The 27,633-nt window shown below is 46.8% G+C and overlaps 4 protein-coding genes and 1 long non-coding RNA gene across 5 annotated transcripts; 3 read left to right on the top strand and 2 right to left on the bottom strand.

Moving 5' to 3' along the window:
* Positions 1 to 1,990: 1,990 nt before the first annotated feature.
* LOC114436465 (uncharacterized) lies at positions 1,991 to 3,346 on the top strand. Its single transcript, XR_003670685.1, has 4 exons — positions 1,991 to 2,170; positions 2,258 to 2,337; positions 2,704 to 2,822; positions 2,913 to 3,346. It is a non-coding gene; the product is annotated as an uncharacterized LOC114436465 (long non-coding RNA).
* Positions 3,347 to 3,864: 518 nt separating this feature from the next.
* LOC114435413 (transmembrane protein 185A) lies at positions 3,865 to 9,151 on the top strand. Its single transcript, XM_075353402.1, is given in 12 exon segments — positions 3,865 to 3,869; positions 5,777 to 5,847; positions 5,850 to 5,952; positions 6,036 to 6,132; positions 6,134 to 6,169; positions 6,171 to 6,245; positions 6,363 to 6,446; positions 6,520 to 6,713; positions 7,218 to 7,308; positions 7,310 to 7,348; positions 7,483 to 7,588; positions 7,591 to 9,151. Coding segments are annotated over 12 exon segments (1,044 nt in total). The 3' UTR covers positions 7,734 to 9,151.
* Positions 9,152 to 10,082: 931 nt separating this feature from the next.
* On the bottom strand, positions 10,083 to 14,038 carry mus81 (MUS81 structure-specific endonuclease subunit). Its single transcript, XM_028406724.1, has 16 exons — positions 13,950 to 14,038; positions 13,615 to 13,765; positions 13,069 to 13,368; positions 12,863 to 12,994; positions 12,700 to 12,780; positions 12,516 to 12,604; positions 12,079 to 12,264; positions 11,875 to 12,012; positions 11,664 to 11,791; positions 11,477 to 11,589; positions 11,214 to 11,333; positions 11,017 to 11,112; positions 10,798 to 10,926; positions 10,616 to 10,719; positions 10,455 to 10,538; positions 10,083 to 10,378 (listed from the first exon to the last, which is right to left on the bottom strand). The coding sequence occupies exons 2-16, from the start codon at positions 13,753 to 13,755 to the stop codon at positions 10,312 to 10,314; spliced, it is 1,908 nt and encodes a 635-aa protein (XP_028262525.1). The 5' UTR covers positions 13,756 to 13,765; positions 13,950 to 14,038; the 3' UTR covers positions 10,083 to 10,311.
* A 903-nt stretch (positions 14,039 to 14,941) lies between these two features.
* Positions 14,942 to 19,999, bottom strand: ovol1a (ovo-like zinc finger 1a). The gene is made up of 5 exons (XM_028406357.1): positions 19,541 to 19,999; positions 15,998 to 16,215; positions 15,730 to 15,921; positions 15,497 to 15,641; positions 14,942 to 15,413 (listed from the first exon to the last, which is right to left on the bottom strand). The coding sequence occupies exons 1-5, from the start codon at positions 19,638 to 19,640 to the stop codon at positions 15,094 to 15,096; spliced, it is 975 nt and encodes a 324-aa protein (XP_028262158.1). The 5' UTR covers positions 19,641 to 19,999; the 3' UTR covers positions 14,942 to 15,093.
* A 4,322-nt stretch (positions 20,000 to 24,321) lies between these two features.
* On the top strand, positions 24,322 to 27,497 carry LOC114436140 (N-acylneuraminate cytidylyltransferase-like). The gene is made up of 8 exons (XM_028406251.1): positions 24,322 to 24,716; positions 24,836 to 24,978; positions 25,068 to 25,223; positions 25,412 to 25,545; positions 26,222 to 26,316; positions 26,402 to 26,567; positions 26,649 to 26,814; positions 26,901 to 27,497. Exons 1-8 carry the CDS (start codon positions 24,487 to 24,489, stop codon positions 27,128 to 27,130), a joined length of 1,320 nt encoding a protein of 439 aa, XP_028262052.1. The 5' UTR covers positions 24,322 to 24,486; the 3' UTR covers positions 27,131 to 27,497.
* The last annotated feature ends 136 nt before the right edge of the window (positions 27,498 to 27,633 follow it).

Below are 27,633 nucleotides of genomic sequence, written 5' to 3'. Positions count from 1 at the left end.
GAACCAGTCCTGCTGCTAGTCGGCCGGGTAGAGAGGAGAAGAAGAGGGAGACAGGACAGAGAGGATGAAGGAGAGAGAGAGAGAGGCACAAAACTACGAGGAAGATGGTAAACATAGATTATGAGACGATATTACCCAGTATGAGCCAGACTAAGGAGAGTAGAGGAGAGGTCAGAGGGTGAGGGGGAAACTGCTCAGTGGATCATGTTTGTGCCCCCCGACAATGTAGGGCAAAGAGACTTCAGGGCCGGATTGCAGGTCAGCATGCAGGTCTTGAGACCAGTGTTAGCCGGGCTAAGGAGAGTAAAGGAGAGGTCAGAGGGTGAGAGGGAAACTGCTCAGTATTAGGAACCCATGGTACAATCAGGTCCTGCAGATACAATGGAGCAAGTCCATGAAGAGCCTTGTAGGTTAGAAGAAGGATCTTGAAGTGTATTCTTGAGTCCACTGGGAGCCAGTGAAGAGACGCTAGAACAGGAGAGATATGATCCCTTTGGCTGCTTCCTGTCAGAACTCTAGCTGCTGCGTTCTGGATCAGCTGCAGACTGTTGATGAGTAATGTGGACATCCTGACAATAAAGTTGCAGTTGTCCAGTCTTGAAGTGACAAAAGCATGGATGAGCTTTTCAGCATCACTCTGAGAGAGGATGCTCCTGATCTTAGTAATATTACGCAGGTGAAAGAAAGCGGTCTGGAGACCTGCTTAATATGAGAGACAAACGACATGTCTTGATCAAAGATAACTCCAAGGTTCCTCACAGTCGTACTGGAGGCCAGAGTAATTCCATCCAGAGAGAAAGTATTATCTGATAAACTAGTTCTGAGATGTTTCGGTCCAAAAACAATGACCTCAGTCTTGTCCGAGTTTAATAGAAAAAGTTGTCCAGTATGTCCTTTAGACACGCCTGTAGTCTGACTAGCGGCTCCGTTTCTTCAGGCTTCATGGATAAATACAGCTGGGTATCATCAGCATAACAATGAAAGTTTATGCCGTGCTTCTGGATGATGTTTCCTAGAGGGAGCATGTAGAGGGTGAACAGGATCGGTCCGAGCACAGAACCCTGTGGAACACAGTGGTTAACCCTTGTACCTGTGGAAGAAACATCGTTAGCATGAACAGTGAAATCTGTCAGATAAATATGATTTAAACCAGCGAAGTGCTGTTCCTGTAATCCTGATCTCGTGTTCTAATCTGTGTAGCAGGATGCGATGATCTACTGTGTCGAAGGCAGCACTGAGATCCAGTAGAACGAGTACAGAGACGAGTCCACGGTCCGATGCCATGAGGAGGTCATTAGTGACTTTGAGCAGTGCTGTTTCTGTGCTGTGATGGGCTCTGAATCCAGACTGGAAAGCATCGAGCAGGCTGTTCCTATCACACTAGTGGGAATAGAGGTCAGGATTCAGTCTGACCAGGTTTCAGTCTGACCAGGTTTCAGTCTGAGGTAGCACAGATCCAGTCTCTGTCTTTAGCTGAAGCTGTTGTGTCCTGGTGAAGAGGCTTATACAGTCCTAATCCAGATGTTTAATACAGAACTCTTCATCGTAAGTGAGTCAGTTTAAAGGCAGGTCTGGTCTGGTCTGGTCTGGTCTGGTCTGGTCCAAACACTCTGAGAGCTTGACTGTCTGACTCACTACATAAACACCAGCAGTATTTGTTGATCAATCAGTACTGATGAGTCACACTGACCTGTCACTCAAAGACTTGGTCTGAGTTTCTGCTGTAAAGTTGGACATTGTCTCTGTCTCTAAATTGTCCCTGAACATGAATTAAATGTGTCCTCCTCCCTCTTCAGGTCAGTATGAGGTCGTCGGCTCACCTGAGCCAATCGTGGCTGCTCCAGGTGATGATGTCATCCTGCCGTGTCACGTGGAGCCGAAGCTGAATGTTGAGGCGCTGACGGTGGAGTGGTCCGACCCGACCTGAAACCTGACCCCAGAGACCGACTGAAACGTGGAGTACGTCCATCTGTACAGGGACACTGAAGACGTCCCTGACATGAAGTTGGAGACGTTCATCAAGAGGACGATGCTGTTCACAGACGACCTGAAGCAGGAAACATATCGCTCAAGATCTTCAACGTCTCGGAGAAAGATCAGAGAAGATACAGATGTTTCATCCCAAAGTTAAAGGGCCACACACGGTCTTCAATCGTCAGTCTGATCATTGGTGAGGAAGCATCAGTGACTTCAGAAACTTTCAACAACTCTCTTTAAATGTTATTTTCATGAATAAGTCTGAATTCTGTTCTTCCAGAAGCAAAACCAGCTAAAACAGGGACGACAGAGACACCACTGGATCCCAGAAACCACCAAATCCAAAGGACGAATTTGATGGTGAGACTTAAACAAAGATCAAAACTCTGTAAAAAATCCAGCATTATTTCTCTTTAGTCTTGGAAAATCCGACATGTCCCCTGCTTTACTGTAAACAATTGTTAGCACACTCAGGGAATGTCACATTAGCACTGACTCAGCTGGAATTTCTTAGTTTACAGCAAAGAACATTTCAAAGAAAAACCCACACAAGTCGTGTTTACAGCACAGGAGGTCTGAGGAGCTCCCATGGTGCCCTCAAATCCAAGATGGCGGCTCAGCTTTAGCTGCAGTGTTAGCAGTAAACGCAGTAAAGCAGCAGACACTAACCTCAAGGTTTCAGTTTTAGTGGATTTCAGTCTCAGTGGTTCTGTCTCTGTCTCACAGATCTTGGTGGTTTGTCTCATCGGAGCAGGCTGATCCCTCTGGTGGTCTTCCTGGTCCTTCTGGTCCTCGGTGTTGGATCTGGTTTATACGTCTTTGTGTCAAAGCACCAAAAATCAGAAGTGAGTCAAAGTCTTTAGTTGTTTTTACCTGATGGCCGACAGATGTTTGGGAGACAGGTGTTTGACGTGTCTCGTCTCTTCTCCTTCCAGGTCAGTAAAGTCCCTCCACTCTAGGTGCCTTGCTCAGGGGGTCTTTGTGAACAGAGAGGACAGCAGCTTCACTCACACACATCTGTTAAAGGGACTTTATCTCCTCCGGCCTCAGATGGACTCACAGGACCTGCAGGAGGAAGGCTGTCATGGTGTGGACAGACACAACTGATGGACATCAGAGTCAAAGCTGCTGCAACCACGTGTCCACTGGGAGACAGACAGAGCTCACAGCGGTCCGTCTTTATTCACATATATTTGAGGACTGAGTTTCTACTGAGTGAACCAAACCAGGGACAGACGGTGAGGACGTCTGTCCGTCTGTGGATGACGGGCTTCATCCATCACGTGTCCACTCAGTGTAAAACCAGCTTCCATCATGTAAACAGTTTGTCTGATGCAGGACGCACTTTTAACCCCGTAGATGCAGGTCATTGCTCGCTGTTGTAGATGAAATGATATTTATTATTGATCGATAGATCGATTATCACTGTGTGAGTCATGAAGTAACTTAAAATGTGAAACCTCACCTGAGGACTGATTATTATGTGAAACTCAAGATAGTTAAAGATTTGATGCTAGCTCTTAGCTAACATGCTACCTGCTAGGCTAGAACGCTTAATGCAGCTAAGTGTCCAAACTTACCTGTTTTACAAATGATGATATGAAGTAACCATGAAAGGTCCCTGAGTTTCTCTAAGTGTAGATTATTATAGATATATATATATAAACAGATTGATGGAGTGGGTAAATCAGCCTGGATCTGCTGTGTGTCTGTGCAGGACTCAGACCCCCAGGTCGTCCACTTGTGTCCACGTGGAGTGTCTCATGAGTGTGAGCAATGCTGGCTGCAGTTCACTGTGATGTTAACAAACTGCACTGTGACTAAATCTGAAGGTTAAAACTGAAAGTTGAACCCTCAGCTCCCCCTGTGTGTGATGATGGTCACACCATGAGGTCAGGTTCTTTACAGCCACGTTTGGTTTTGGTTCATAAATGATTTCATCACCTTCATTAGGACGAGCTCTTTACTTACAGCTTACTTCCAGTAATGCACTGATCTTTATTTTAAATGTGAAGCTGCTTCATTTGGGACATTAGTGGCGCAGTGGGATAGCAGGGTTGTCCAATAACTGGAAGGTTGGTGGTTTGATCCCGACTCCTCCCTAGTCACTGTTGTGTGTTCTTGGGCAAGGCACTTCACCCTAGCCTGTGGCACGCCTTGCTAGTCATTGTATGACACTGCCTGGCAGCAGCCTTAAACAATTTCCCTCTGGGATTAATACAGTATCTAAAATAAAAATAAGTAAAAAAATAAAAATTAACATGCTTTAATAGGAGCTGTGTTTTCCTCTAGGTGTTATTATCATATATTATCATATTTGACAGTTACATCCATTCTTTTATTAAATATAATGCTGGTGATAAATCATTGATTGACTCTGAATAAACAACCTTTGAAAAGGTTTCAGTGTATATTTCATGACAGACGATGATGCTGCAAAGTGAAAGTCGAGCTCTGGTGGAAGGTTCTGTCTTTATCTGATGTGTTGGAAATGAGAAATACATGACTCTATGTAAACAATAATCTGTATTGTTGCTTTTTCACTTGCGGCTGATGGAAAGTGTGTGTGTGTGTGTGTGTGTGTGTGTGTGTGTGTGCAGCAGGTTTGTGTGTCACAGACCTCTGCAGGAAGGAGGATGGATCTCTGCTCTGGATGGAAAAAAACAAGACACATATTAATCCGGCTGTATTCAAATACAGACTTTGCATGAGGTGTGCTGAGAGAAACAAGAAGAACGATCTCATGCTGCTTCTTTTATTCACACTCCAGTCCGGTAGGTGGCGGTAAAGAAGAAGAAGTCATGTGGTCACGTGATTTCCGGATTACAACAAAACAACATTACCGAACTTGTGATGAGCCTCAATCATAAAGCACAGTTTCCACATCATTTACCATGTGTGGCCTTCAGGCCCGGGACCCCAGATGTTAGCTAGCTAGCCGGCTCATACACCATGAATTTAAGAGGGCTGTTTCAGGACTTCACCAAGGTAAGTTACACGAACTACCATCCAGATCGCTCATATCTAGCTGTGAGCTAGCTAGCATGTTTACTGCAGTTTGATTGTTGTTTTTATACTGGTTGTTTATACCGCGTCAAATGCTAACATATATATATATATTCACATTCTGCATGTAACCGCAGACATCTTGATAAAGTGACCGATGCTAAAAGATAGCTTCTAGCTAAACAAGGCCTGGTTATCCATCGGCTAAAGCTAGCTAAACGTTGTTGTTGTTTTTTTGTAACTTGCTAATAGCAGCTATTTAAGCTGTTCTTTAAAGAAGCTGGTAGTTGGTCCAACTACGGTTACACATGCAGATTATTGGTAACTTAACGTAATGTTTAGTTTGGTAACGGCTCCGGATTCGGCGAAATAAAGAGCAACTTCGGTCAAAAACGAGTATTGGGAAGCTAAACAGCTACAACAAGTTAGCCTAAATATGATAAAAACAAGTGTAACATATGTCTAATCATATGTACAATGCAAGAATAATATTGTATTTTGTTTATGCTAATGTTGTACTTCCTACACATGACGTATAATTAAAGTAAGGTGAAATACATATCAATTATGCAGGATGAGGTTATCAGCTGACTCAAACTATACAGTGTTCATCCCCCCAAGTTTAACTTTAACTTCCTTAATGTGTGTTTCTGTTTTAGTTTTGGGCATGCCCTTATGTTTTTCCCATGTAATCTGAGGGATTTCCAGCAGCTTCGTCCTCCTCAGTTGGCATAAATCCCGCCGACAGGACTCTTTAGTGGCTGATGTCAAACATGTGTCTTCTCCGTTGCAGTAAGTTCCTGATCTACTCCTGCCTGCTGCTGTTCTCCGTGTTGCTTTCCTTACGGCTGGATGGAGTCATCCAGTGAGCTACTGGGCCGTCTTTACCCCAATATGGCTGTGGAAGCTGCTGGTCATCATCGGGGCATCGGTGGGCACTGGAGTCTGGGCCCACAACCCTCAGTACAGGTAGACAGCTGATGTGTCATCATCAGGTGATGTAAAACAGAGCCATACATGACCTCATGGAGTGTTCGTCTGTCTTCTCTCAGGGCTGAAGGCGAGACGTGTGTGGAGTTTAAGGCCATGCTGATAGCGGTTGGGCTCCACGTGTTGTTGCTGATGTTCGAGGTGTTGGTGTGTGACCGGTGTGGCGAGAGGAAGCTACTTCTGGCTTCTCGTCTTCCATGCCTCTTTTTTTTGTATCCCCCGTTTCGGTAGCAGCATGCGTGTGGGGGTTCAGACACGACCGCTCACTGGAGGTAAGACACCAGGGTGGGAAATCTCCGGTCCAGTGATTCATTTCTTTTCTACCCTCTTAGAAATGCATGTAGCCCAGACCCTTTCTCCTGATCACCCCTCTGTCTCCCTCTGCTCAGCTGGAGGTGCTGTGCTCTGTAAATATCCTTCAGTTCATCTTCATTGCTCTGAGGTTGGACCGGATCATCAGCTGGCCCTGGCTGGTGAGGATCACCAACCGTACCACACGTTGCCCGTGTTGCTGCCTCCATACTAACAGTTCTTGGTCTCCTGCAGGTGGTCTGTGTCCCCCTGTGGATACTCATGTCCTTCCTGTGCCTCGTTGTGCTTTACTACATCATCTGGTCGGTCCTTTTCCTCCGCTCCATCGACATTATCGCCGAGCAACGGCGAACTCACATCACCATGGCAATCAGCTGGATGACCATCGTTGTGCCACTCCTGACCTTTGAGGTGAGTTGTTATTGTATGTCTCTACGGTCCTAAAACTCTGTTTACACGTGAGTCGATCATGGCTTCGTAGTTACGCTGAGGAGTGCAGACTTTTTGGTTATTTAAAGAATCTTGTTTGTGCAGAATAAAGGGCTCTTAAAGCACTTCCACACAGATTACTATGGCGCACATGGTGCATCCAGAGACCAAATGAAAGTCTGATGATTCCCTCATCTGTTTTATTTTCTTTCTATTTTCATACACCATGAGGTAGGGCTGGGCGACATTGCCTGAAATCAAAAACACGATTATTATGCCGGCACCAAAAGGTGTCCGTGTGTGTCGGGACTCTGCTGTTCGAACCTGCGATCTGTCGCTCCCAAGCCACTGACAATCCCGCTGCGCCACAAAACACACGCGTTGCATCGCAGCGGTTAACTGGGCATAAATGTCGGTTTCGATATATTTCCGGTTAATTGCCCAGACCCTGCCATGAGGTTTGATCTGCTGATTCGATGTCCTAACATTATGTGTGTCTTCAGATCCTTTTTGGTGCACAAGCTGGACGACCACAACAATCTGAGCTACGTGTGTGTGTTTGTCCCCCCTTGGCTCTCCCTGCTCACGCTCATCGGCCACCACCTTTGGCCAGAAGGGCGGGGAACCACTGTGAGTAATTACAGACATTTCTGCTTGCTGTTACCAGGCTACACACTGCATCATTTACATGTTCAGTTTGGTTGAGTAGAGGCTCAGGAAGTGTTGAAGGTGAGCTGTAATGTCTGCTCTGTCCTGACCATCCAACAGGGTGGTTCGCATCGTAAGGACTTCTGCCACTTCCTGCTGGAGCTCCTCCCCTTCCTGCGAGAGTATGGCAACGTGTCCTACGATCTCCAGCGCAGCGAAGACCCGGAGGGCAGCCGAGGATCTGCCCGTCCCCGAGCCACCAGCCAAAGATTGCCCCCATGTTCCACAAGAAGACCGGCGTAGTGATCACGCAGAGCCCCGGGAAATACTTCGTCCCACCTCCTAAACTCTGCATCGACATGCCGGACTAACGGAGTGTCAGAGCTGCTGTTTCTTGTAATGAAGCCAAACAGCAGAGGAGACAGCGTTTGGCTTTTATCTACCCATCCTGAAGGATTTGATCCTCCCCCACCCCCCCCTACCCCTCACTTAAAACTGTGCCCGACAAGGGAAACTTGTCCAAACTGAGATGAATCCAGAATCAGGATCTGAAGACTTCCTGCACACATCTGTCAGAACTAAAACAGCAGCTTTATTTTAGCTGATGTTTCGGTAACGCTGTTGCTTCCTTCTGGGGGGAAACTGGCTGCAGAAACTTCTCTGGATCAGTTTTGCTGATGTGATGCACATTGAGCTGGATGTACATGCACTGCTCTGAGACAGCCTGCCGATCTTTGGAATCAGATGCTGTGGTTTGTGATGGGGACCACTGGAGAGACTCTTACGGGATCAGTGTACCCCTGTCCTGTCCTCAGTCTTTGACCATGCAGGTGGGGGGTTATAAAGGAAAGAGTCTTTTCAGGTCTGACTTTGCACAGTACTTGCATAGCAATGAATTGACATCTGTAATTATTCCCTGTTTCATTGTGGAGGGAGACCTCTCACACAGAACGCTGATGTTGAAGTTTGTTGCACTTCTGAGTCGGCAGCTGAGGTGACGGCGCTGAGTCGACCGCTGTGAAAGGGCGATGGGGAGATGAGCTGATAGGAAGGCACATGTCTGACCGTGCAGTGAGGACACGGCCTTAGAAAGCACATGCTAACGGCATCATCTGAATCATTATCAGTGTCTAACAGCTGGAGTCTATTGTGACGGGTCAGCAATCTACAGCAATTTGTTTAATTGTTGGCACTTTCTTACCTGAAGAGGTGGAAAAACAAACACCCTTTAAAACCCCAGATTAGGACGAGGACAACCCTTCTACAACACCCCAGATTCTTGTAAATCTACAAAAATGGGCTCATACTTGTGTCAAACAGACGTTTGTGACAAATCCCTCGCAGAAACGCAGCCAAAAACGAGCTTGATGTCACGTCGACATCCCATAACTGTGACTACTGATGAGTGATTGGACCCAGGAAGGGATGCTGATTGTATCAGAATAGCTCCAGCTGAGAATATAATATGAGAGGGATGCTTATAGTGATTGATTTTTAAACATACATACACATGGGTGGGTACTGTTTGAAGCCTGGCCTGAAGAATACGGAGTCCTGTGTCAGTCCTTTTTGTATTTCTTTTTGTAAATAACTTGTCGAGTTAGGGACCAGATGATTAGACAACAATCACCCCCCCCCCCCACCCACCTATTCACAATGAATGCACTGTACCCTCAGCCCCTGTGTGTAAGGTGACGTAGCAGCTCTCACGTTAATCCTGTAGTCGGGCGTCATATTTAAACATATCAAAAAGAATTCCAACACAGATCGGACTCTGTGAAAACATTGATCTTGACTCCTGTTTTTTTTTCCTCTTCCTTCATGCTGCAGTAGCCACCTGCTGGAGGTCGCTCAACATGTTCACTGTTCTATTTATTTTAGGATTAAATGCAGAAAGGAATCCTCTCTGTGATTTTTCTGATATTTCTGTATTTTTCTAAATCTGCACATTATCCAGACGTGTTCGTTATGGCCAAAAAAATATATGCAAAACTACAGAATTTAAATAAATGACGCAGTATGGACACTGACGCTTTCTTTCAGGTGGCAAGTTCATTCCAAACGTTACTCTTCAGCAGCATCTAGTGGTGGTTAAATCAAACTGCAGCCTGTTGCCTCCACTGTCTTTAGGCACGTTTAGCTTATGAATTTTAATCTGTACCTGTGAAGTGTCCTGTTTCTGTTCAACAGATGCTGCAGCACCCAGCCAGACTCCATGACCTTTGTCATCATGTAAGTAGGTTGTTGGGTGGTGCAGGGTTCATCGCGGAATGACACCACCTCACACCGTGTTAGGCCTCTGTTTCCATGGCGTTCATGTTCACACACTGCTGCAGAATTCTCTCAGGAGTCTTGATGTTTTGTTCAAAAATGCGTGGAAGGAAAACCTGTGTATTTGGTGGTTCTAAAGTGGAACTGTTTGGTGATTGGTGGAGATGTAGAGCTGGGACTGGGCGTCATTGATGGATCTAAATTTTATTGGATACGACCAAAGGTTACGAGGTAGATGATGAGAGCAGAGGACCCATGATGGACCCGTGATGGAGCGGAGGACTGTGACCTGTCGCCTTCTGTCTGTTAGGCTTGTTCTTTGGTCTCTTGTTGGATGTGGTGGACTTGAGTCTCATCTAAATGTCTCAGGATCCACCTCAAACATGGCAGACTGTGTCTTAAAGGAGTTTGAGTACCCAGCTTAGCTGACAGTTCAGTCATTTGCCGTCTCTGTGTCGTTGGATGATGTCACAGACTCTGTGGTCTGAGGTCTGCTCCTTGCTGTGATCAGAAGTCTATTCAAAATAAACTTTATTGAAATAGTGTTAGTGAAAGATATTAAAACTATAGCAGCATGTTTGGATAAGCTGGTAAATAGCCATCCTTAAAACCTTTCAAGTACAGGGCGACAAAAAAAAAAACATTATGAGGAATATGAGCGGCCATCTTGGACCACGTTCATGACAGCGCTCCTTGTGTGCAGTACAGCTGATAAACAGTTCTGCTCAGAGCTGGACCCAGGTTTCTGTAAAACAAGCATCGGGCCGTCAGTGTTTTTGTTTTTTACTTTAAAACATGAGGAGAAGAACGTCACCACAAACCTTTTCAGCTTTCCGTATCGGATGGAGGAGAGCAGCTTCTCTTTCTCGGCTTCGCTGGCACACTGACCGTAGGCCGTCAGCAGACTGAGGACGACACAGGAAGGAAAGTCAGGCTCTGCTTGGTGCTCGGGTGTAAATGCCTGGTGTGCACATCACTGTACCTGTGTGGAGTGCTGTACTGCTCCAGTATGGCGGCTGCTTTGTCTCCTGATAAACCGCTGATCTGCATCAACTGTCGGGCGAACACTTCTCTCACCGTCTGACACTGGAGGGGGAAACAGGAAATCAGGTCAGCGCCTGAGGAAAAGACGCCGCTGGCAGCCATTTTCAGTGTGACACACACCTTGTTCTTGACCGCACTGTAGTTGAACTCTGCAAATGAAATGAGAGCGCCGGAGGGACTGCCTCTGTCCTCTTCCTCGCTTCCACCGTCACCCTCCAGCTCTCTGGAGCGACAGACCAGCGTACGACCCTGAAACAGATTCACATCCAACGGTGAGGCGAGGTGGTGACCTCTGGTGACCTCAGTGTGATCACATGGTTTGTTTTTTGTTTTTTATACCTGGTACAGTTTGGTCAGGTATCGCGTCATGACGGTGAGGTAAGCCGCAGACTCTCTCACATCCTGCACCCTCTTCACAAAGAAGCCATCGACAACCTAAAACACACACGTGGTAAACAACAGCACAGCATGGACGCCACAAACAGGAAGTGTTCACACTCTGTGGTCTTGATGGAGCTGTGAACGCAGACTTGTACCTGCGTGTTGACGATGGCCTGCTGCAGCGTTGTCTCAGGTAAACTCAGGTGAGAAGCAGCTGTTCCGCACTCCTCCACCAGGTAGATGGGCCTGCGGAGGCCGCAGCGCTTCAGACGGAACTGACAAGAGAAGAAGAAGAAGAGTTCAGAGACGCAACATTTTACAACTCCAGGGTGGAATCATGGTGAGAGAATCTTTGCAGAAGGCCACAGATCTTAAAATGAATTGCTTCTGTTTTGTACAATCAGGTAAACCTGCAGACCTTCTGCTCCCTGAAGCGTCCGTCGATGATGCTTCCACACAGGTCGTCCATCCTCTTCCTCTCAATGATGTAATCCAGGACGAGCTCCCTGCCTTCAGGCGCCCGCAGCTGACCTGGAAGATGGCGACTCACTCTCACTCCTTTTCTCCTTTTCTTAGAGAGCAGCGTTTTGTCTGCTTCGGCTTACCTGGAACGGGCGCCATCTTTTCCCGAGCCACCCACAGGAAGTCTCCCACGTTCAGCTTCCTGATGTCAAAGCTGACCCCGTTCCTCTGCAGCTCTTTGACCAGCTCCTGCTTGCGGTGATGGCTGCCGCTGCACAACCAGACCCCAACATGTGCTTTAATGCTCAGGTCACTGCAGAGTGCTTTGATCGACACAGAGGCGTCCTCTCTTACCCCGTAGTCTCAATGAAGTCAACACACAGGATGATCTCGTAGCTTCCCGGCAGGAGAGGCTCGCCGACCAGCTTTCTGCTCGTCACTTGTGACGGGTCAGGCGCCGTCTGGGCGACACGCTCGGCTCTCTCCGTGACACTGTGGAGAGAAGATGATGACTGCCGAGCAGAAGATGAAGCCTTCATTTCCTCAGTGTCCACTCACTGTATTCTGTCCTCCTCCTCCTCCTCTGCATCTTCATCGCTTCCTGTCAGATCAACAACTCCGACGCCTTGTTCCTCTGCTTCGCTCCCTCGCTCCTCTCCGTCGCCCTCTGGCCCTTCTTTGGTCTCCTGGTCTGCTGATGCCAGCCGCTCACCCAAAGCCAGACCTTCATCAGTCAGAGAATACCTGACGGGGACGAATATTTTGTTTATTCAATAATTTGCATTTGTGCAGCAGCTACAAAAGTTTTCTAGCTGTAGAACGCCTGCAGATTAGACAGGTGATTGAATTTGTGTCATGTGACGTCACGTGAGTCGATCATGGCTTCATACTTTTGCAAAGAAGTTCAGAATGTTTGCTCTTTTATAGATTTTAGATAGAGCAAACTGTTTATTTTTGAGTTTAGTTCAAATGACTAAACTGTTTTTCTTGTGCACCTCGCAGGATTGTGAGTCTTGATCACCAGGTTTTTTTGAATCAGAGTGCTGACTGACGCCCATGCTGTGTACTTGCTTCCCAGGTCAGGCTGTGGACGGACAAGACAAGAGGAAGTGAGGAAGAAGAGTCAATTCAGAAATAATCAGAGGACGCACAGGCAGGAGGATCGGTACGAACACTCACCGCGGTGAAAGACTTGTCACACAGGTGCTGAGCTTCTGTCTGTAGTTCCAGCTTGAACATGTAGCCTTTGCTGCCTGGAATCTAAACACAGACATGATGGTGATGATGATGATGATGATGATCATCACCAGCAGCGTCTCAGCTCAGTCTGATGCACACGAACCTGTGCGTGTCTGTACAGAGTGAGGAGGACGGCGTATCCTCCAGACCTCTTCTGAGGAATATACTCCCTCTTCTTTTTCCTGCCTCCTCCTCCTCCTCCTCGGTCACTCGCTTGGTCACCAGCAGCGTTCTTCTGCACAGAAAGAAGTAAATACAAATCACTTCCAGTGTTTACAATCTGTTGTGACATGTGTGCTCCTCTTTTACCTTTCTGGAGGGAGCCAGGTTGTTGTTGTTGTTGTTGTTTGGTCTGACAGGAGGGGGCGCTCCACAAGGGAGCGAGTGGATAGGAGCGGTTTGACCTGGAGCAGAAGATACATGATCTTTATGTGTGTTGATGTAAATGATGTCACCTCTTTCCCTTCCCTGCTCCTCACCGTTCTCTCTGTAGTACCGCTGCAGCTTTTCATCCAGGAGCTTACAGATGCCGTCCCCAAAGTTCTGGAGGATCTTTGCTTCTTTGGCGTTCTGCAGCGGCAGAGGGTATTTATTCAAGGAACTGATGGCCTGCAAGAGAAACCAGTTATTACCTGGTGAAACATGATCATAAAATAGCAACATCAGGCTTCAATGGCTCCTCTGTGAAAAGTGTTGTGTAAACTACTGATAATATATGAACGCGATGTATAATAATACACAAAATAATCACACAAAAGGGGGTATATTTCCTTAAAATGTAAGGAATAAAGTACCATACAATGAAAGTATTCTAGTAACGATCTGTACAAGTACCGTACATTAACAGTTCCGTACCTTCTGGTAGGTGTACTGGATCTTCAGGCCTTTCTCCTTCGCCTCGTCCCGGAGCTCGGTCAGCCACTTCAGGAACAGCGGGTTCGGGCAGGCGGGCAGGGCGCGTTTCCGACCCCACCGGACCGACTCCGAAGCGGGCATCCCTTTGGATCTAACCGGAAGGAGGGAGACGACGACACACTCGTTGCAACTTTAGCTAACACAAGCTAACATTAGCCGGACGTAAATAGCAATTAAAACGTTTTCATGAATTTTTAAAAATAACAGTAAATCTATGTAAGTGGACTTTAGCAGAAGATAAAGGTTTTAAAAAGTGTTTTATTGTCGCTTCTTACCTTTAACTGTTGGATTTACAGCAGCCGCTGGCGCCTTGTATTCAAAGACACAGCGCACTTCCTGTTGACATCGGTCACATGACCAAGAGAGGAGACGGAGCGAAGGCCCGTAACAGTGACGCCTAACGGCAAGAAGGAGCAACAGCAGGTAAGATATGAGGTTAAACATGATCAGATTTCTTTCTTTTTTATTTTGCTTTCTCCACATTTTATAACCAAAAAGCACAATTATTATAAACTGTGTTTAAATAGTAATTAAAATAACATCTATGTTATATACAATTTAGTACTTGGACCCATCATATAGAGGTGTGACAGTGACAGATTTTAGTCTTTTATCAAAGTTATCAGGGGACCCATGTTCACCATGCACAGACACAAATCCGATATTTGTTTCTCAGATCAATTCGTTTGAAGTGACTCCAGTCTGATTTAAAAATCACGATCAATGAGCAGATATGTGTTCAGTCGGCTTCCTTCTGAGACCGTTATCCAGCTCTCACTTGAATCCTCCTCTCTTGAGTGTCCTCGGGCTGAAAGGGACCTGCAGGAATCTGCAGACAAGACTCGACAGAGATCAGGAATCCAACCTCACCCTCTCTCTGCGTTACACTCAGGGCGCTGTAATTAGTAAACAACCACGGCAGCACAGAGCCGAGCAGCAGCAGTGCAGAGGACTCACAGCTGCTCCTGCGTTTTAAACAATCCTGATTACACATCCTGTCATTTTCTCCACCGTTATCACTGAACAGTCATATTTGGTGTACACGTGTCAGGAAGTTAATGTTTCAGAATTCTGGAAGAAATCTTAAAAAACAAAAAAGTTTGACCTTAAATCTAAAAATCGAGCACAAAAAGTCCTTTTTATGAATCAGTGGCACTGATCCTCCTCACAGTCCTGACCGGTTTGTATCAGAAGCACAAAAGAAACATGCGAGCCTCATATATTATCCCTTTAATGAATAAAGTACTTTTCATAGAAACACGTCCCACACACAATACACAGCGTTTTATTACTGTCACTTATATACAGCCCACATCCAAGCATTCATAAATATACAGTACTGACTCATCGTCAACCCTTTTATCAACAGTCATCCTTCATCCACCCCCTGAGTTTATTCTTCCTCCTCCTCCTCCTCCTCTACTGCCCAGCCGATCCTGTGGTGTCGTCGCTCTCGGCTCCTTGAGGAGACCCCGGCGTGGATCCTCCCTCCCTGCCTCCTCTTCGTGCAGCCTTCCCCTTCAGCAGAGGACTGTCGGGGTGAAGCGTGTGGAGGTGTAGGAGCAGCTCGTCCTGCGTGGCCGCCGTGTGGCCGCACTCCTCGCAGACGTACAGCTTGTTGCGGCGCTCCTTGTAGGCGTACGACAGGGTGACGCTGTGGATCTTCTTCATGTGGGACTCCAGGGAGCAGCGCTGGGTGAAGGCCTTGTCGCACAGGGTGCACTTGTACGGGCGGACGCCTGTGTGTGGAGAGTAAGACACGTGATGTAACTGGTGTTTGTGTGAAAGTGTGTGTGTGTGTGTGTGGACAGTGTGTCGCTACCTGTATGAGTGCGTACGTGTCTTTTGAGGTCGAAGGTGTCGTTGAATCCTTTGCCGCAGAAGCTGCACAGGTGCCGCTTGGTCTCGTTGTGGCATTTAACGTGTCTGTTTAACATCCGCTGGAACTGGAACGACTTCTGGCAAACCTGGCGGCAGGAAGGACGCCATCAATACACCGATTTATTGATCCATCATTTCATTAACCACCTGTTTTTATTTAATGCTTCGGCCTACCTGGCACATAAACGCTCCTGTTGATCTGGTCACCATGGAGACCGGCTCCATCGGGGGTTGAGCTGAGGTTGTCGTCGTTACCACGGGCATCACAGTGGCGTCCGGGGATAAGGCTGGTGGGTGGGGGGCAGGGACGGGAGGAAGCACGAGAGAAAGCGGGGCGGGATCAGGGGGTAACTCGCCTGTAGTCACCTGTGAGTGACAGAGAACGTGCATTAGTCCAGATTAAGGTCAGATCTACGCCGTCTTCGCGGGCTCGCTCCGTTACCTTGATCTTTGCTCTGATGTAGGTGGAGCTGCTCTGCGACCTCTTCCTGACCTCTGACCTCTCCTCCGCAGATCCCACGGGGCTCTGCGGTCGGCCCAGCGCCGTGCTGGACGGCAGCTCGGCGTGCATGTCGGAGCGTTTGGTGAGGCAGAGGGGCGTGGTCTCGGCGGGGCTGGCTTCAGCCTCCATCATCAGTTTGGACGGAGGGAAGATGGAGACTGGAGGACAGAGATGGAGACAGAGAGGTTTTCAGTTTTTATTTTTGTCACACTTTAGCTTAGCACTGTAGCAACGCTCAGTGTGTTTGTACAGCTTTGATTGCCGCCATCTTGGATTTTGAGGGGTGTCCTGCTGGGAATGTGATGTAACATAAACACCTTGCTGTGTTGCATTATGGGAAATGTAGGCTACAGTTCCTACCCTTTACCTTAAAGGTTTATAAATCACTGCAGCGCCCTTTCAAAATAAAACACTTTGATGAATCTAAGGTTAAAAAAAGACGAGAACTCTCTCTTCAGAGGGACGGGGAGAGGCTGAGGGTCGAGTTACGGAACACAGTCAGACAATAAAAGGCTGCGCCGCTTTTTTATTTGCACAATCTTTCAATTAGCAAACACACAAAGATATAAATGTGTGTGTGGGGGTGTGCACACGTTTGGCCCATTGTTTAGTGTTTTTTTTTGCACATGCTCTAAAACACACACACACACACTCTCTCTCTTACCATTACAGTCAGTCAAACAAGTCTGACCAGACAGTCTTGCAGCACCAGATCTTTCCTCAAACAATCCACCTCCGCAAAGGTGGATGTGTGTGTGTGTGTGCAGAGAAAGAGAAACCATTGAACCAGCACTACAACACACAGGTGTGTGTGTGTGTGTGCAGGCGTGGCTTCATTCTGCGAGGACAACGAATCACTTGATTCTGCGGCGCCTCAATCAGATAAAAGTCAAATCTAAAGGCAAATGAAGCTGCACAGCGAGCTATAAAGATGAGTTAACGGTGCGCAGTCACACCACAGACAGGCGGCTCTGCGTGAGTCTGCACAGGAAGTGGCTCTGACATCTGATTCAGCACTGTAAGCATCACATAACTGGAGAATCAGCCATTTTCTGATCAGCTGGAGAGGTTCTAAACTCCTTCTTAACTGCTCCTCTGGTGATGGTTTGGTGGCGTCTGGACATTTAATCTCATCTTGTATTGTTTGTTCAGCCCTCCCTCACCTATGAATGAGGTGTGTGTGTGTGTATAGGGTGAGGGGGTTCACAATAACACCGACTCTTCCACAGGGACCGAGGGAGAACCAGGGAGAGTCGTGTTGTTGCTCTTTCTTGTTTTATCCGTCCAGCATCGCTCGGCTGTGAGAGCCAAACAATCGGCCTTATCAACCCCGGGGTGTGAGTCTTGCTGTGTTTGCTTAAGGCGTACTGTCTGCAGCAGCAGGCTGTCCGTAGGGTCCGTTACATTTCCTTCTCATCCAATAAACATTAACCTCACAGCAGCTTTATTAGGGCAGACAGCGACAGCGCCGCGCTGCAGTAAACATACTGGCATAATTAAAACCCTGATGACAAAAACACGGACGGTCATATTGTCCGGGGATCGTCTGATGTTCTGGTAACAGAGCTTATTCACTTTTTTAGGTCACAAGCTTAGCTTAGCTTAGCTTAGCTTCACATAAAAGCTGTTTTTGATTTCAGATGCTAATGAGCTAGCTCTACAGGAGCATTAGGACCTTTTGTGACCTTTGGACAGCTGAGATAATATTCATTACACTTCTACATTTTAATGCGTTACAGTGTAAACTGTGTGTGTGCGACAGAAGCCACTGACGGAGCACAGGCAGAGAGGCCTGTTTTACATTTTACAGGGTTAAAAAAAGGGTATTTTGTCCTTTCTTTTATTATCCTTAAAGATCTGTGACGATCAAAACCGATTTGGCTAAACTACAGTGTTTTTTCTATTAGTCCTTTGTTGTAGGCTAACAGTACATGTTGTGTCTGTTGTGCTTCACTGACAGTTGTCAGACACACTTTGTGTTATTTAACTGTGTCTTCCTGTTAAAACCCAACAAGCAGCAGCAGCAGCTCGGTGTGTCTGAGCGGGGATCAACTCAAACTGGCTGATGATCCATCAAGAAACAGGCCCCGGCACATGTTTGTGGATCATGAGATAAAAATAAACCCCAGCAACACACACACACACACAAAACTAAGCTGATGGCATCTGGAGCTTCATAAAAGTATTCAACACGCCTGTTTCTGTGGCCAATTATCATACCTCTCTCTCTCTCCCTCCCTCTCTCTGAGTGTGTGTGTGTGTGTGTGTGTGTGTGTGTGTGTTGTCACACACACGCAAGGCAGGTACATCAAGTAACGGCACATACCAGAAACCTTAACCGAGACCGTTGTTGAGTAAGCGTTAACTAGGCTGTGCGTAATTACGCACACACGCACATGGGATTTAGTACAAGTTTACACTGTAACCTGAATATTAAAGAGACAGTTACACTTTCATACAGCAGAGTGTGAGTTTAGTGCTTGTTTTGAGTCGATGCTGACCTAACAATGATTGAACATAACTGTGCGAACAGAAGTTAAATTATCTCTAGGAAAGAGTTTTGCTGTTGGTTTCTCAGCGCGTAAAAATGGCCAAAAGCTGCACACTGCTTCGTTCTGTGTAGGTTTTCCATGTTTAAAGGCTGGACATCGGTCCAGCTGATGTAAAGAGCCTGGCTTCAAACATAGGAGAGGATGTAGAAGTCAATGATTAAAAGTTAACGGTGATGAGATGAGGAGAGGAAGAGGCGCAGAGCGAGAGAGAGGGGGAGAGAGAGAGGGGGAAGGGTGAGAGGTTTAGGGTGTAGTCCGTTACTTGTTATCTGATACTGGAGTGGTCTTACAATAAGAACTGCGCCGGCGGCAACAATGGGGATTGTTCTCAAGTGGAGAGGGAGGCAGAAAGGGAGGCACTGGGAGAGAGGAGGAGGAGGAGGAGGAGGAGGAAGAGGAGGACTCCCTGCACGGGCATTCACATGTTAAAGACGCACACGAGCGCCGGTTTGACAGTTAACACACACACATTTCAGAAAACATGTGTCACAACTTGAGCTCCCAGAGGCCAGTGTGGAGCAGCTGTAAATAAATCTCTGCAGTACACGGAAGAACCAGGGGCTGAAGGTCGCTATGAGAGGAGCAGCGGCTCCTGGAGAGGCCGCGGCTCCTCAGCTGCAGAGGGACAGGGGGACAGGGGGACAGGTACTACAAGCATTCCAACAATCAAACCCTCTCATTTGGATCCGGATGACATTAAAATAACGAGAAGCTGAGCTGAATCAAGGGCCTTCAGGAAGTAACACATGTCCCCGTGTTTCCCGTTATTCGGTGGCCCCGAGCTGGAGCCTCCCCCTCCTCCCCCCTCCTCACCTGCCACACTGACACTCCTGTTTAGATCTGCCTAGAAATCTGTGCGTAAAAGTGTCCTAAAAAATAACTGGCCTCCTGCCCGCGGCCGGAACACAACAAACACTCAGCGTGGACTCACCTGGGATGTAGACGTCTCCTCGCTTATGATCAGGGAGTTCACTCCAGTTCCGCTTTCCCGGCGAAACATTCGCCTTTTTCACCAGAAAGGCCCGCGGCATGGTCCGTTAAAAAATCCGTCCGTTTGCGTGAGATTCACGAAAAGCAGGAAACCGCGAACGTCGCAGGTAAACCTGGAAGGTGTCGGACCTGTTCCCTCTTCCTACTCGCACCTTTTCTTCTGGTTTCGCAAACTGCGTCCTGCTTTTATTTCCGTTTTTTTTTTGGTCTCGCCACATACACACACACACACACTCTTTCTACCTCCGGACAGGTGAGTCCGCTCAGGTGAGTCCGCTCAGGTGAGCCTCCCGGGCAGGTAGACACGAAGATCCGCCGAGGCGCCCTGAAATAACGGGAGTGAGTGAGTGTGTGTGAATGAGCGGGCAGATATCCTGATCACACACACACACAGCGCGGAGAGAGGTGGGTCAAACGCAGCACAGGTAGGCTACTCATTTAAAAAGCAGGAAACGAGCGCCAGCGCGCATGCGCGACAGAAATAACGGTGACAACAAGCAGCAACAGAGAGAGAGAGAGAGAGAGACTGGGTTAGGCCTCTGTATACCTGCTGAACCGGTTTACCCCTCCTTCCTGTCTCGGGCCGTCCTTCCCTCTTTAAGGTGTGTGTGTGTGTCTGTGTGTGTGTGTGTGTGTCTGCTTTCATGGAGGACGCTGCTGCTGTGATGCAGAGTTCCGGGGTCACTGCTCCTTTTCCAGCTTGTCGCTGTGACATATTGTTGTTTCCTGTTTGTCTCTGTTTTGTTGTGAGACCTCAAACTCACATGTTGTGAACCTTTATTGGACCAATCAGCAAAAACCTTTTAAAAAAACACCTCTGGTTCTCACAGGAGCTACAAGCTGCAGCATTGTATCAGCGGTGGCAGCATGCAGCTTGTTGTAGTTGAGTAAAAAAATGTCTTTTATGTGCATATTTTCCTCAAATAGACAGCAGGAGTGCTAACTGCTAATTGCTAATCATTGCTGGAACCTTAATTTCCCTGAACGATCCCAAACGGATCATTAAAGTTCAGTCTAAGTCTGGTTTCTAAGTAGATGGGGTCTGAAGAGACTGTTTCTACATTTTCTCCTTGTCTGCAATGCATTCTGGGACATGTAGGCATGTTAGCATATCTGGACCACCACAGAAGAAGAGGTGAATCCTCCATTTAAAGTGTTGTAACTCCGTCCATCTTGTTATTGTGGACATGACGACTTCAGAAACTCCAACTTCCACTTGGACTTGAAGATACATAGATTAGAATGTGGGGTCAAAGGTCACACGTCAGGATTATATGAAACCTGTGAATCAACCGTGTATATAATGCAGTCGGCAGCAGTTCAACATCAGCCTGCAGGTATGTAAATGAGTCTTTTAGGACCACTGTGCCCCACCTTTACTTTACCATGCTGTGTGTTTACAGCCCCCCCCCCCCTGCACACACACACACACACACACCCTGCACCGATCCTGTGGAACACTTGAAACTCATTAGTCCGTGCTCTCAGCTGAGTGTTGTGTTGTTGTTGTCCGGCCTCTCTCGTGAGTTGATGTTATCTGTTTTCCTGTGAAAAGGGTTAGCAGCCATAGCGTGACGACTGGATTGATGGCCTGAGGTGGATGCAGCTCTCAGTGGTTCTGCAGAGGAGGAGTGGTGCAGGATGTTTGAATGAACGGCATGCAGCCCGGGCTGTCGGGGCAGTCCGGGCAGGTGAGTCGCTCCCTCCTCTCTTCTCTTTGCTCGCTGTATTCTAACTGTCACCGATACTTGTCTTTGGTCTCATCAGTGGAAAGCTCCCCCCCCCACAGCCTCGACTTTCCTCTCTCTGTGTGTGTGTGTGGTCAGATTGAAGGAACACAGATTTGTTTTGGATTTGCCGGCGTCTTTGTGATAACGCTCAGCGAGCTGGGCTGTTATCTGCTGTGTCTGATATGATTCCCTGTTAGCTTGGCAAATATCTGCCAGCTAATACAACAGATGGTTATATTATCAGCAGGACATGGGGCTGGCACCAAAAGAAACATCTGAAGCCTAATCTGTCAATAACTTAGCATGTTAGCTCTGGTAGAACCTGCAGATGTCAGGGACCTGTCAGGGTTAATGTGGCTGCAGAGAAAAGGGGCACAAGGGATGATGGGAATGAAATGGTTAAGTGAAGTTGATTTATTTCTGAGTTTCACTTTCCACTCTGTGTGTGTGTTATTGTTAGAGGATGATATGCATACTTTACTTTCATCATGTTCTCACCAGTGGGTGTAAGCACAGGTTCGGTAGCATACCTGTGTGTGTGTTTGTTTACATCACAAACACTGTGTTTTAAAAATGTCACTCAGATCACATTTAGTTTTAGATTCATAAATAAAACGACAAAAAAGTTCAACAGTCCTCAACAGTTACAATTAATGCTGCAGACACTGATTTTGGACCACCAGGGGGCAGCAGAGACGAACACTGAAACAGGCCCCATCTATAAAAGACAGCAAACCCATTATATGTGTATCCATCAGGCACACAGAAATATATTATTATATTATATTATATCAGGGGTGTCCAAACTACGGCCCGCGGGCCAACTGCAGCCCGCGGTCGGATTTTCTACGGCCCGCGGCTTCTATCTTAAAATGTGTTATTTCTGGCCCGCCTGCCAAACAGAGTAAATCAAACAAAATCAACAGGCAATTCTTGTTTTTGTTTTTAACTCATTGTGTAACGTTTGCATCATGATTCTCTGAGCAGAACATTATCACGCTCTGTCTGCATCATGCATTGCATTGGTGGTTCCAGAACTTTGACACAATTCACCCTGAGACTAAACGTGCTTCTGCACACAGCCTGGTATCAGAGAGCGTCTGTACAAGTGAAATTCTCCAAAACTACGGAGCTACTCTGTGACATGGTCAAAAATAAATAAATTGTGGCCACGAATTATGTATAACAATATATTGTTGTTATTAGTTGTAGTATAGAAGCCCTATTATTATCCCTGCTGCACCAGGCTGCGTCCTGGCCTCGGGCCTTTTTACCGGCGGCTGGATAAAAGCAACTCTGCAGAAATGCGAACATTTGTAAATCATGAATTAGTTTGTGTCGTGTGAGCAGAGTTTGATAAACTGATGTGTTACTGGAGCAGCAGAGCAGTCCGACTTTGCTTGTTAACGTCCTCTGTTAAACTGTCAGCTGTACAGAGAGACGCGGCGCTTCTCTCAAACTGACTCCGTCATTCAGTACGCATCTGACGTAAGGCACGTCATCACGTTTTTACGTCTCGTTGCCATGCACTGCAAACCTGTGTAAACATTAAATTACAGACCCTTTGAGATGTCTGCTGCTCCTGAACCAGACCTGCCACATATGATCAGATCTCACCTGCACAGAGAGTCAGTAACCTGTTCCTCTGTTTCTGAATGTTTTTATCCTCTATATTCAGATAACATGTTCTGATCTGTCATCTGAATGCTAAGATGTTATTTTGTTTGCTGTGTAAGATGTAATATATTACAAAACAGCATTTTGTATTGTTTAAAATAATGACATCGGGGAGAGTTTCGAATTATCGAATCTGGCCCTCCCTGAAAACAGTTTGGACGCCCCTGTATTATATAAAACTAAGATCAAATAAGTTGCACCTGAGTAAACTCATAAGCTCATAGAATAATTAGACAATACACTTGTGATGAATCAGGAAACGGTAGAAAACAACAAATCACTTTAACTTGATTATACAGCTTTTTAAAGCAGACTTGGAGAAGGGTGGTTTCCTCACATGAACACTAACCCTGAGCTGCCAGAGTCTCATGGAGAGGGTGTGTAATAAACAACAACAAACAGTATACACGTAATAAAAACAATTAAATCAACAAATAAATAACAAATTACATGAATCACACTTGAACTGTGAATATGTAAAAGGCGTTAGTGCCCCCTTGTGGACAATCTGTTCAACAGCAATTACAGAATAATGTGTGTATTAGTTCCTGAATGAAATGAATACAATTGTAATGAAAGAATACAATTTAAGAAGGCACCATGAAAGAAACACACAGACAAAGACAAGAATAATAGAAGAATAATGCACTCAGGGGAAATTGCAGATAAGAGCCATGAGAAAGAATACAACTGATTTGATGTATTCTATAGTTTCTCATTTTACTATTTGAAGCAGTAATTGGGAGGATAATAGAGCAGCATAATATTGCATTTTCAGTTTATAATGCATGCAGTTTCATTTATGCATTTATCTTGATATAAGGAACATATTTTGTTTTTGAAGGAAAATTGCTTTTTTTGCTGTTTGCCTGTTGAAAATGTTTTCTTTTTTAACTTACTGACAGAGCCATAAGAAAATATTACTTTATTCATTTAATGTACAGGACATGTGATTTTTCTTTGAAGGCAGTTTGTTCTTGTCTGTGTTTTCCCGATTATTCATTTAATCATTAAATAATACACTGTGTTAGGTCTTGGTTCAACAGGCTACGTGCAATCATTTCAAAATGTTTTAATAAACATTGAATCAGTCCGGCCCTCGGCTTATTGACTTTGACATCCCTGCTGTAGAGGGCAGCACGTTCCAGCGTTACGTTCTTCTTCTTCTTCTTCTTCTTCCTCTTCTTCTCCTCCTCCTTCTTCTTCTTCTTCTTCTTCCTCTTCTCCTCCTCCTCCTTCTTCTTCTTCTTCTCTTTCATTTTTAACTGTAGCTTATTTGTTATTACTTGTCCTATGTTTGTAGTTTTTTTACACTGTGCACCGTGTTGTTATTTGTCCTGCTGCAGCAAAGTGTCGCGTGACGTCGTTGTTATCACGTGGTTCACGTCACACAACGCGCCACGACGTGGTCACAAAGCGCCACAGACGTGGGCACAAAGCGCCACAGACGTGGGCACAAAGCGGCCGTCGATGCAGATAGATGTCCAGCAGCGGACCGGCTGCTTCGGACGGACCATCACTGTATATGAACCGCCGTGACCCGGACATGGGGAGGAAGCGGCGCCGTTCGGAGCAGAAGAACGTGGCTGCGTTGATCCTGGCTCGTGGAGGGAGCAAAGGCATCCCGCTTAAAAACATCAAACTGTTGGCCGGAGTGCCGCTGATAGGATGGGTGCTGAGAGCCGCGCAGGACACCAAGCTGTTCACCAGGTAGCATCTATACACAAACACTGCTGCTGGTCCGTCTTTGTGGACCCTGGCAGGACTCTGGATCCGCTGCGGGCTGTTTAGACAGTTTGTTTATGGTGTTTCCTCTTCTGTGTCCTCAGTGTGTGGATTTCCACAGACCATGATGAGATTGAGAAAGTGGCAAAGACACTGGGTGCCCAGGTGCACCGGAGGAGTCCTAAAGTCTCCAAAGACTCCTCCACATCTCTGGAAACCATCCAGGAGTTCATCAACCTGCACCCGGGTGAGACAGAGCCCGGAACACCCTGCACAACAGCTGACGTGAGGACGAGTCCCTCTTTTTCTAAAGACCTGTTCTGTGTGTTTCCTCAGAGGTGGATGTGGTCTGCAACATCCAGGCCACCTCTCCCTGTCTCCACCCGAAGCACATCACGGAGGCCCTGGAGATGATCACCAAGGACGGCTACGACTCCGTCTTCGCTGTGTGTAGGAGGCACCACTTTCGCTGGCAGGAGGTCAAGAAAAGATGTAAGTCGACCGAGGTGGAAACACACACACACACACACACACAATCATGTCATAATCACACACACTTCCCTCAGGGCGTCATCGGTGGACTTGAAATCCAGCTAATGCCGTCTTCATGAAATGATTTGAATCTGTGTGGTGACACCACACACTAATGTTTATCTTTGATGTGTCCTGCTTCCTCCTAGCCAGATGCTACACAAAGCCGCTAAATCTGGACCCGGCACAACGTCCACGGCGTCAAGACTGGGACGGCGAGCTTGTTGAGAACGGCTCCTTTTACTTCACCACAAAGGAGCTGATCAATGCAGGATGCTTGCAGGTAGGTTAGCCTGTCTCACATGTCTCAGACTCTCGATCACGTGTCTCAGACTCTCGATCGTGTCTCACACTGTCTCAGACTCTCGATCGTGTCTCACACTGTCTCAGACTGTTTGTGTGTCTCAGACTGTTGATCACATGTCTCAGACTGTCTCAGAGTGTTGATCGTGTGTCTCAGACTGTCTCAGACTGTTTGTGTGTCTCAGACTGTTGATCACATGTCTCAGACTGTCTCAGAGTGTTGATCGTGTGTCTCAGACTGTCTCAGACTGTTTGTGTGTCTCAAACTGTTGATCACGTGTCTCAGACTGACGATCACATGTCTCAGACTGACGATCACATGTCTCAGACTGTCGATCGTGTGTCTCAGACTGTCTCAGACTGTTTGTGTGTCTCAGACTGACGATCACATGTCTCACTGTCGATCACATGTCTCAGACTGTTGATCGTGTGTCTCAGACTGTTGATCGTGTGTCTCACACTGTTGATCACATGTCTCAGACTGTTTGTGTGTCTCAGACTGTCTCAGACTGTTTGTGTGTCTCAGACTGTTGATCACATGTCTCACTGTCGATCACATGTCTCAGACTGTCGATCGTGTGTCTCACACTGTTGATCACATGTCTCACATGTGACCAAAGCTTCTCCTTCATTCTCTTTTGTTTGTTTGCATTCAGGGTGGGAAAGTGGCCTACTATGAGATGCAGCCAGAGTACAGCGTGGACATAGACGTGGACATCGACTGGCCCGTGGCAGAACAGAGAGTCCTCAGGTGGGACATTTCATCCAGCTTTAGGTGTGTGTTTGATAACAGGCTGCTTACTTCTCCTCCCTCCTGGCTGCGCTCCTTCCTGCAGGTACGGATACTTCGGCGAGGTGGAGGTGATCCGCCTGATGTTCTGCCAGGTCTCTGGATGTTTAACAGATGGAAGAATCTTCATGTCTGTCTCAGGAGAGGAGATGGTGTCCTTTAATAACATGGATACAACAGGCATTTCCATGCTGCAGGGGGAGAAGGTGGAGGTGAGGTTTTCTCCTGAACTGTAGGACTACAGTGTAACCACACACCTACACCTACACCTAGCCTCTGCTGTGGTTCACCAGGTGGTGCTGCTGACCTCCAGCACGGACAGAGTGACCCAGCTGGTGGCGGAGAAACTGGCCAAGAACAGGGGCTGCCAGGTGGTGCAGGTGGGAGAGAATCCAGTGCTTGATTTAGAGGAGTTTTTGAAGCAGAAGGACCTGGACTGGAAGCATGTGGCCTACATGGGTAAGAGCAGCTTTTTTTTGTCCATCACGGTCTGAATTTAATCAGCTCAAATCAACAATAAACACCTTCGCCTCTTCTGCCTTCAGGTAACGAGAAAGCAGACGTGGGATGTCTGGAGAAAGCCGGGATGAGCGCAGCCCCTGCAGACGCTACCTCGGTGGCCGTCAATGCTGCCAAGTACCCATGCCGCCATGCAGGTGGACTGGGAGCTGTGAGGGAGTTCGCTGAGCACATCCTGCTGCAGAACGAAAAGGTGAAGTCTAAGAACAAGCAGGACGAAGAGGCGACCAACGAGGTGGAGGGGATTAAGAAATAAAACAGATCTGTGCACGACACTGTTCATTTATAATCATGTTTTCAATCACTGTTAAACTGCTGATAGGCGAAGAAATACTTGATTATTGAGCCTCCTGTACGGCTCACACCAAATGTGATTATCACTATTAGAAAATCTGATTTCTTTTGTTTTAAAATGTGTTGGCACGTTGGACAGATGCTGCTTTACTAGCTTACCACGAAGCTTCACCCTGAGAAGACTGAAAACACATGCAGTATTTTAAATATCTTGCAGCTAGCAGCCGCTTAGCTTAGCTTAGCTTAGCTTAGCTTAGCTTAGCTTAGCTTAGCTTAGCTTAGCTTAGCATAATGGCAGGAAACACACTACACCAGGGGTGTCCAAACTACGGCCCGGTCGGATTTTCTATGGCCCGCCAGCCAAACAGACTAAATCATACAAAATCAACTGGCAATTCTTATTTTCGTTTTTAACTCATTGTGTTTCGCATTTCTGGAGAGTTGCTTTTATCCAGCTGCCGGTAA

This window comes from Parambassis ranga, chromosome 5 (assembly GCF_900634625.1).
Source record: "Parambassis ranga chromosome 5, fParRan2.1, whole genome shotgun sequence".
Classification (NCBI taxonomy): Eukaryota; Metazoa; Chordata; class Actinopteri; family Ambassidae; genus Parambassis; species Parambassis ranga.
The sequence above is the reverse complement of the archived record's forward strand: the minus strand, read 5'-3'. Positions and strand labels throughout refer to the sequence as shown.

Bases quoted from the DNA above. Each gene is read 5' to 3' on its own strand.
- mus81 (XM_028406724.1), bottom strand. From the start codon at position 13,755: ATGCCCGCTTCGGAGTCGGTCCGGTGGGGTCGGAAACGCGCCCTGCCC. The intron at 13,369-13,614 runs GTACGGAACTGT...TTTCTCTTGCAG, and splicing joins TCCAGTACACCTACCAGAAG to GCCATCAGTTCCTTGAATAA. The intron at 10,539-10,615 runs GTACAGTGATGT...TGTCGTCCTCAG, and splicing joins CAGTACAGCACTCCACACAG to TCTGCTGACGGCCTACGGTC.
- ovol1a (XM_028406357.1), bottom strand. From the start codon at position 19,640: ATGCCGCGGGCCTTTCTGGTGAAAAAGGCGAATGTTTCGCCGGGAAAG. The intron at 15,642-15,729 runs GTAGGCCGAAGC...TCCTGCCGCCAG, and splicing joins CAGGAGCGTTTATGTGCCAG to GTTTGCCAGAAGTCGTTCCA. The intron at 15,414-15,496 runs GTAGCGACACAC...CTCCACACACAG, and splicing joins ACACGTACGCACTCATACAG to GCGTCCGCCCGTACAAGTGC.
- LOC114436140 (XM_028406251.1), top strand. From the start codon at position 24,487: ATGTCCAGCAGCGGACCGGCTGCTTCGGACGGACCATCACTGTATATG. The intron at 24,717-24,835 runs GTAGCATCTATA...CTGTGTCCTCAG, and splicing joins GACACCAAGCTGTTCACCAG to TGTGTGGATTTCCACAGACC. The intron at 24,979-25,067 runs GTGAGACAGAGC...GTGTTTCCTCAG, and splicing joins GTTCATCAACCTGCACCCGG to AGGTGGATGTGGTCTGCAAC.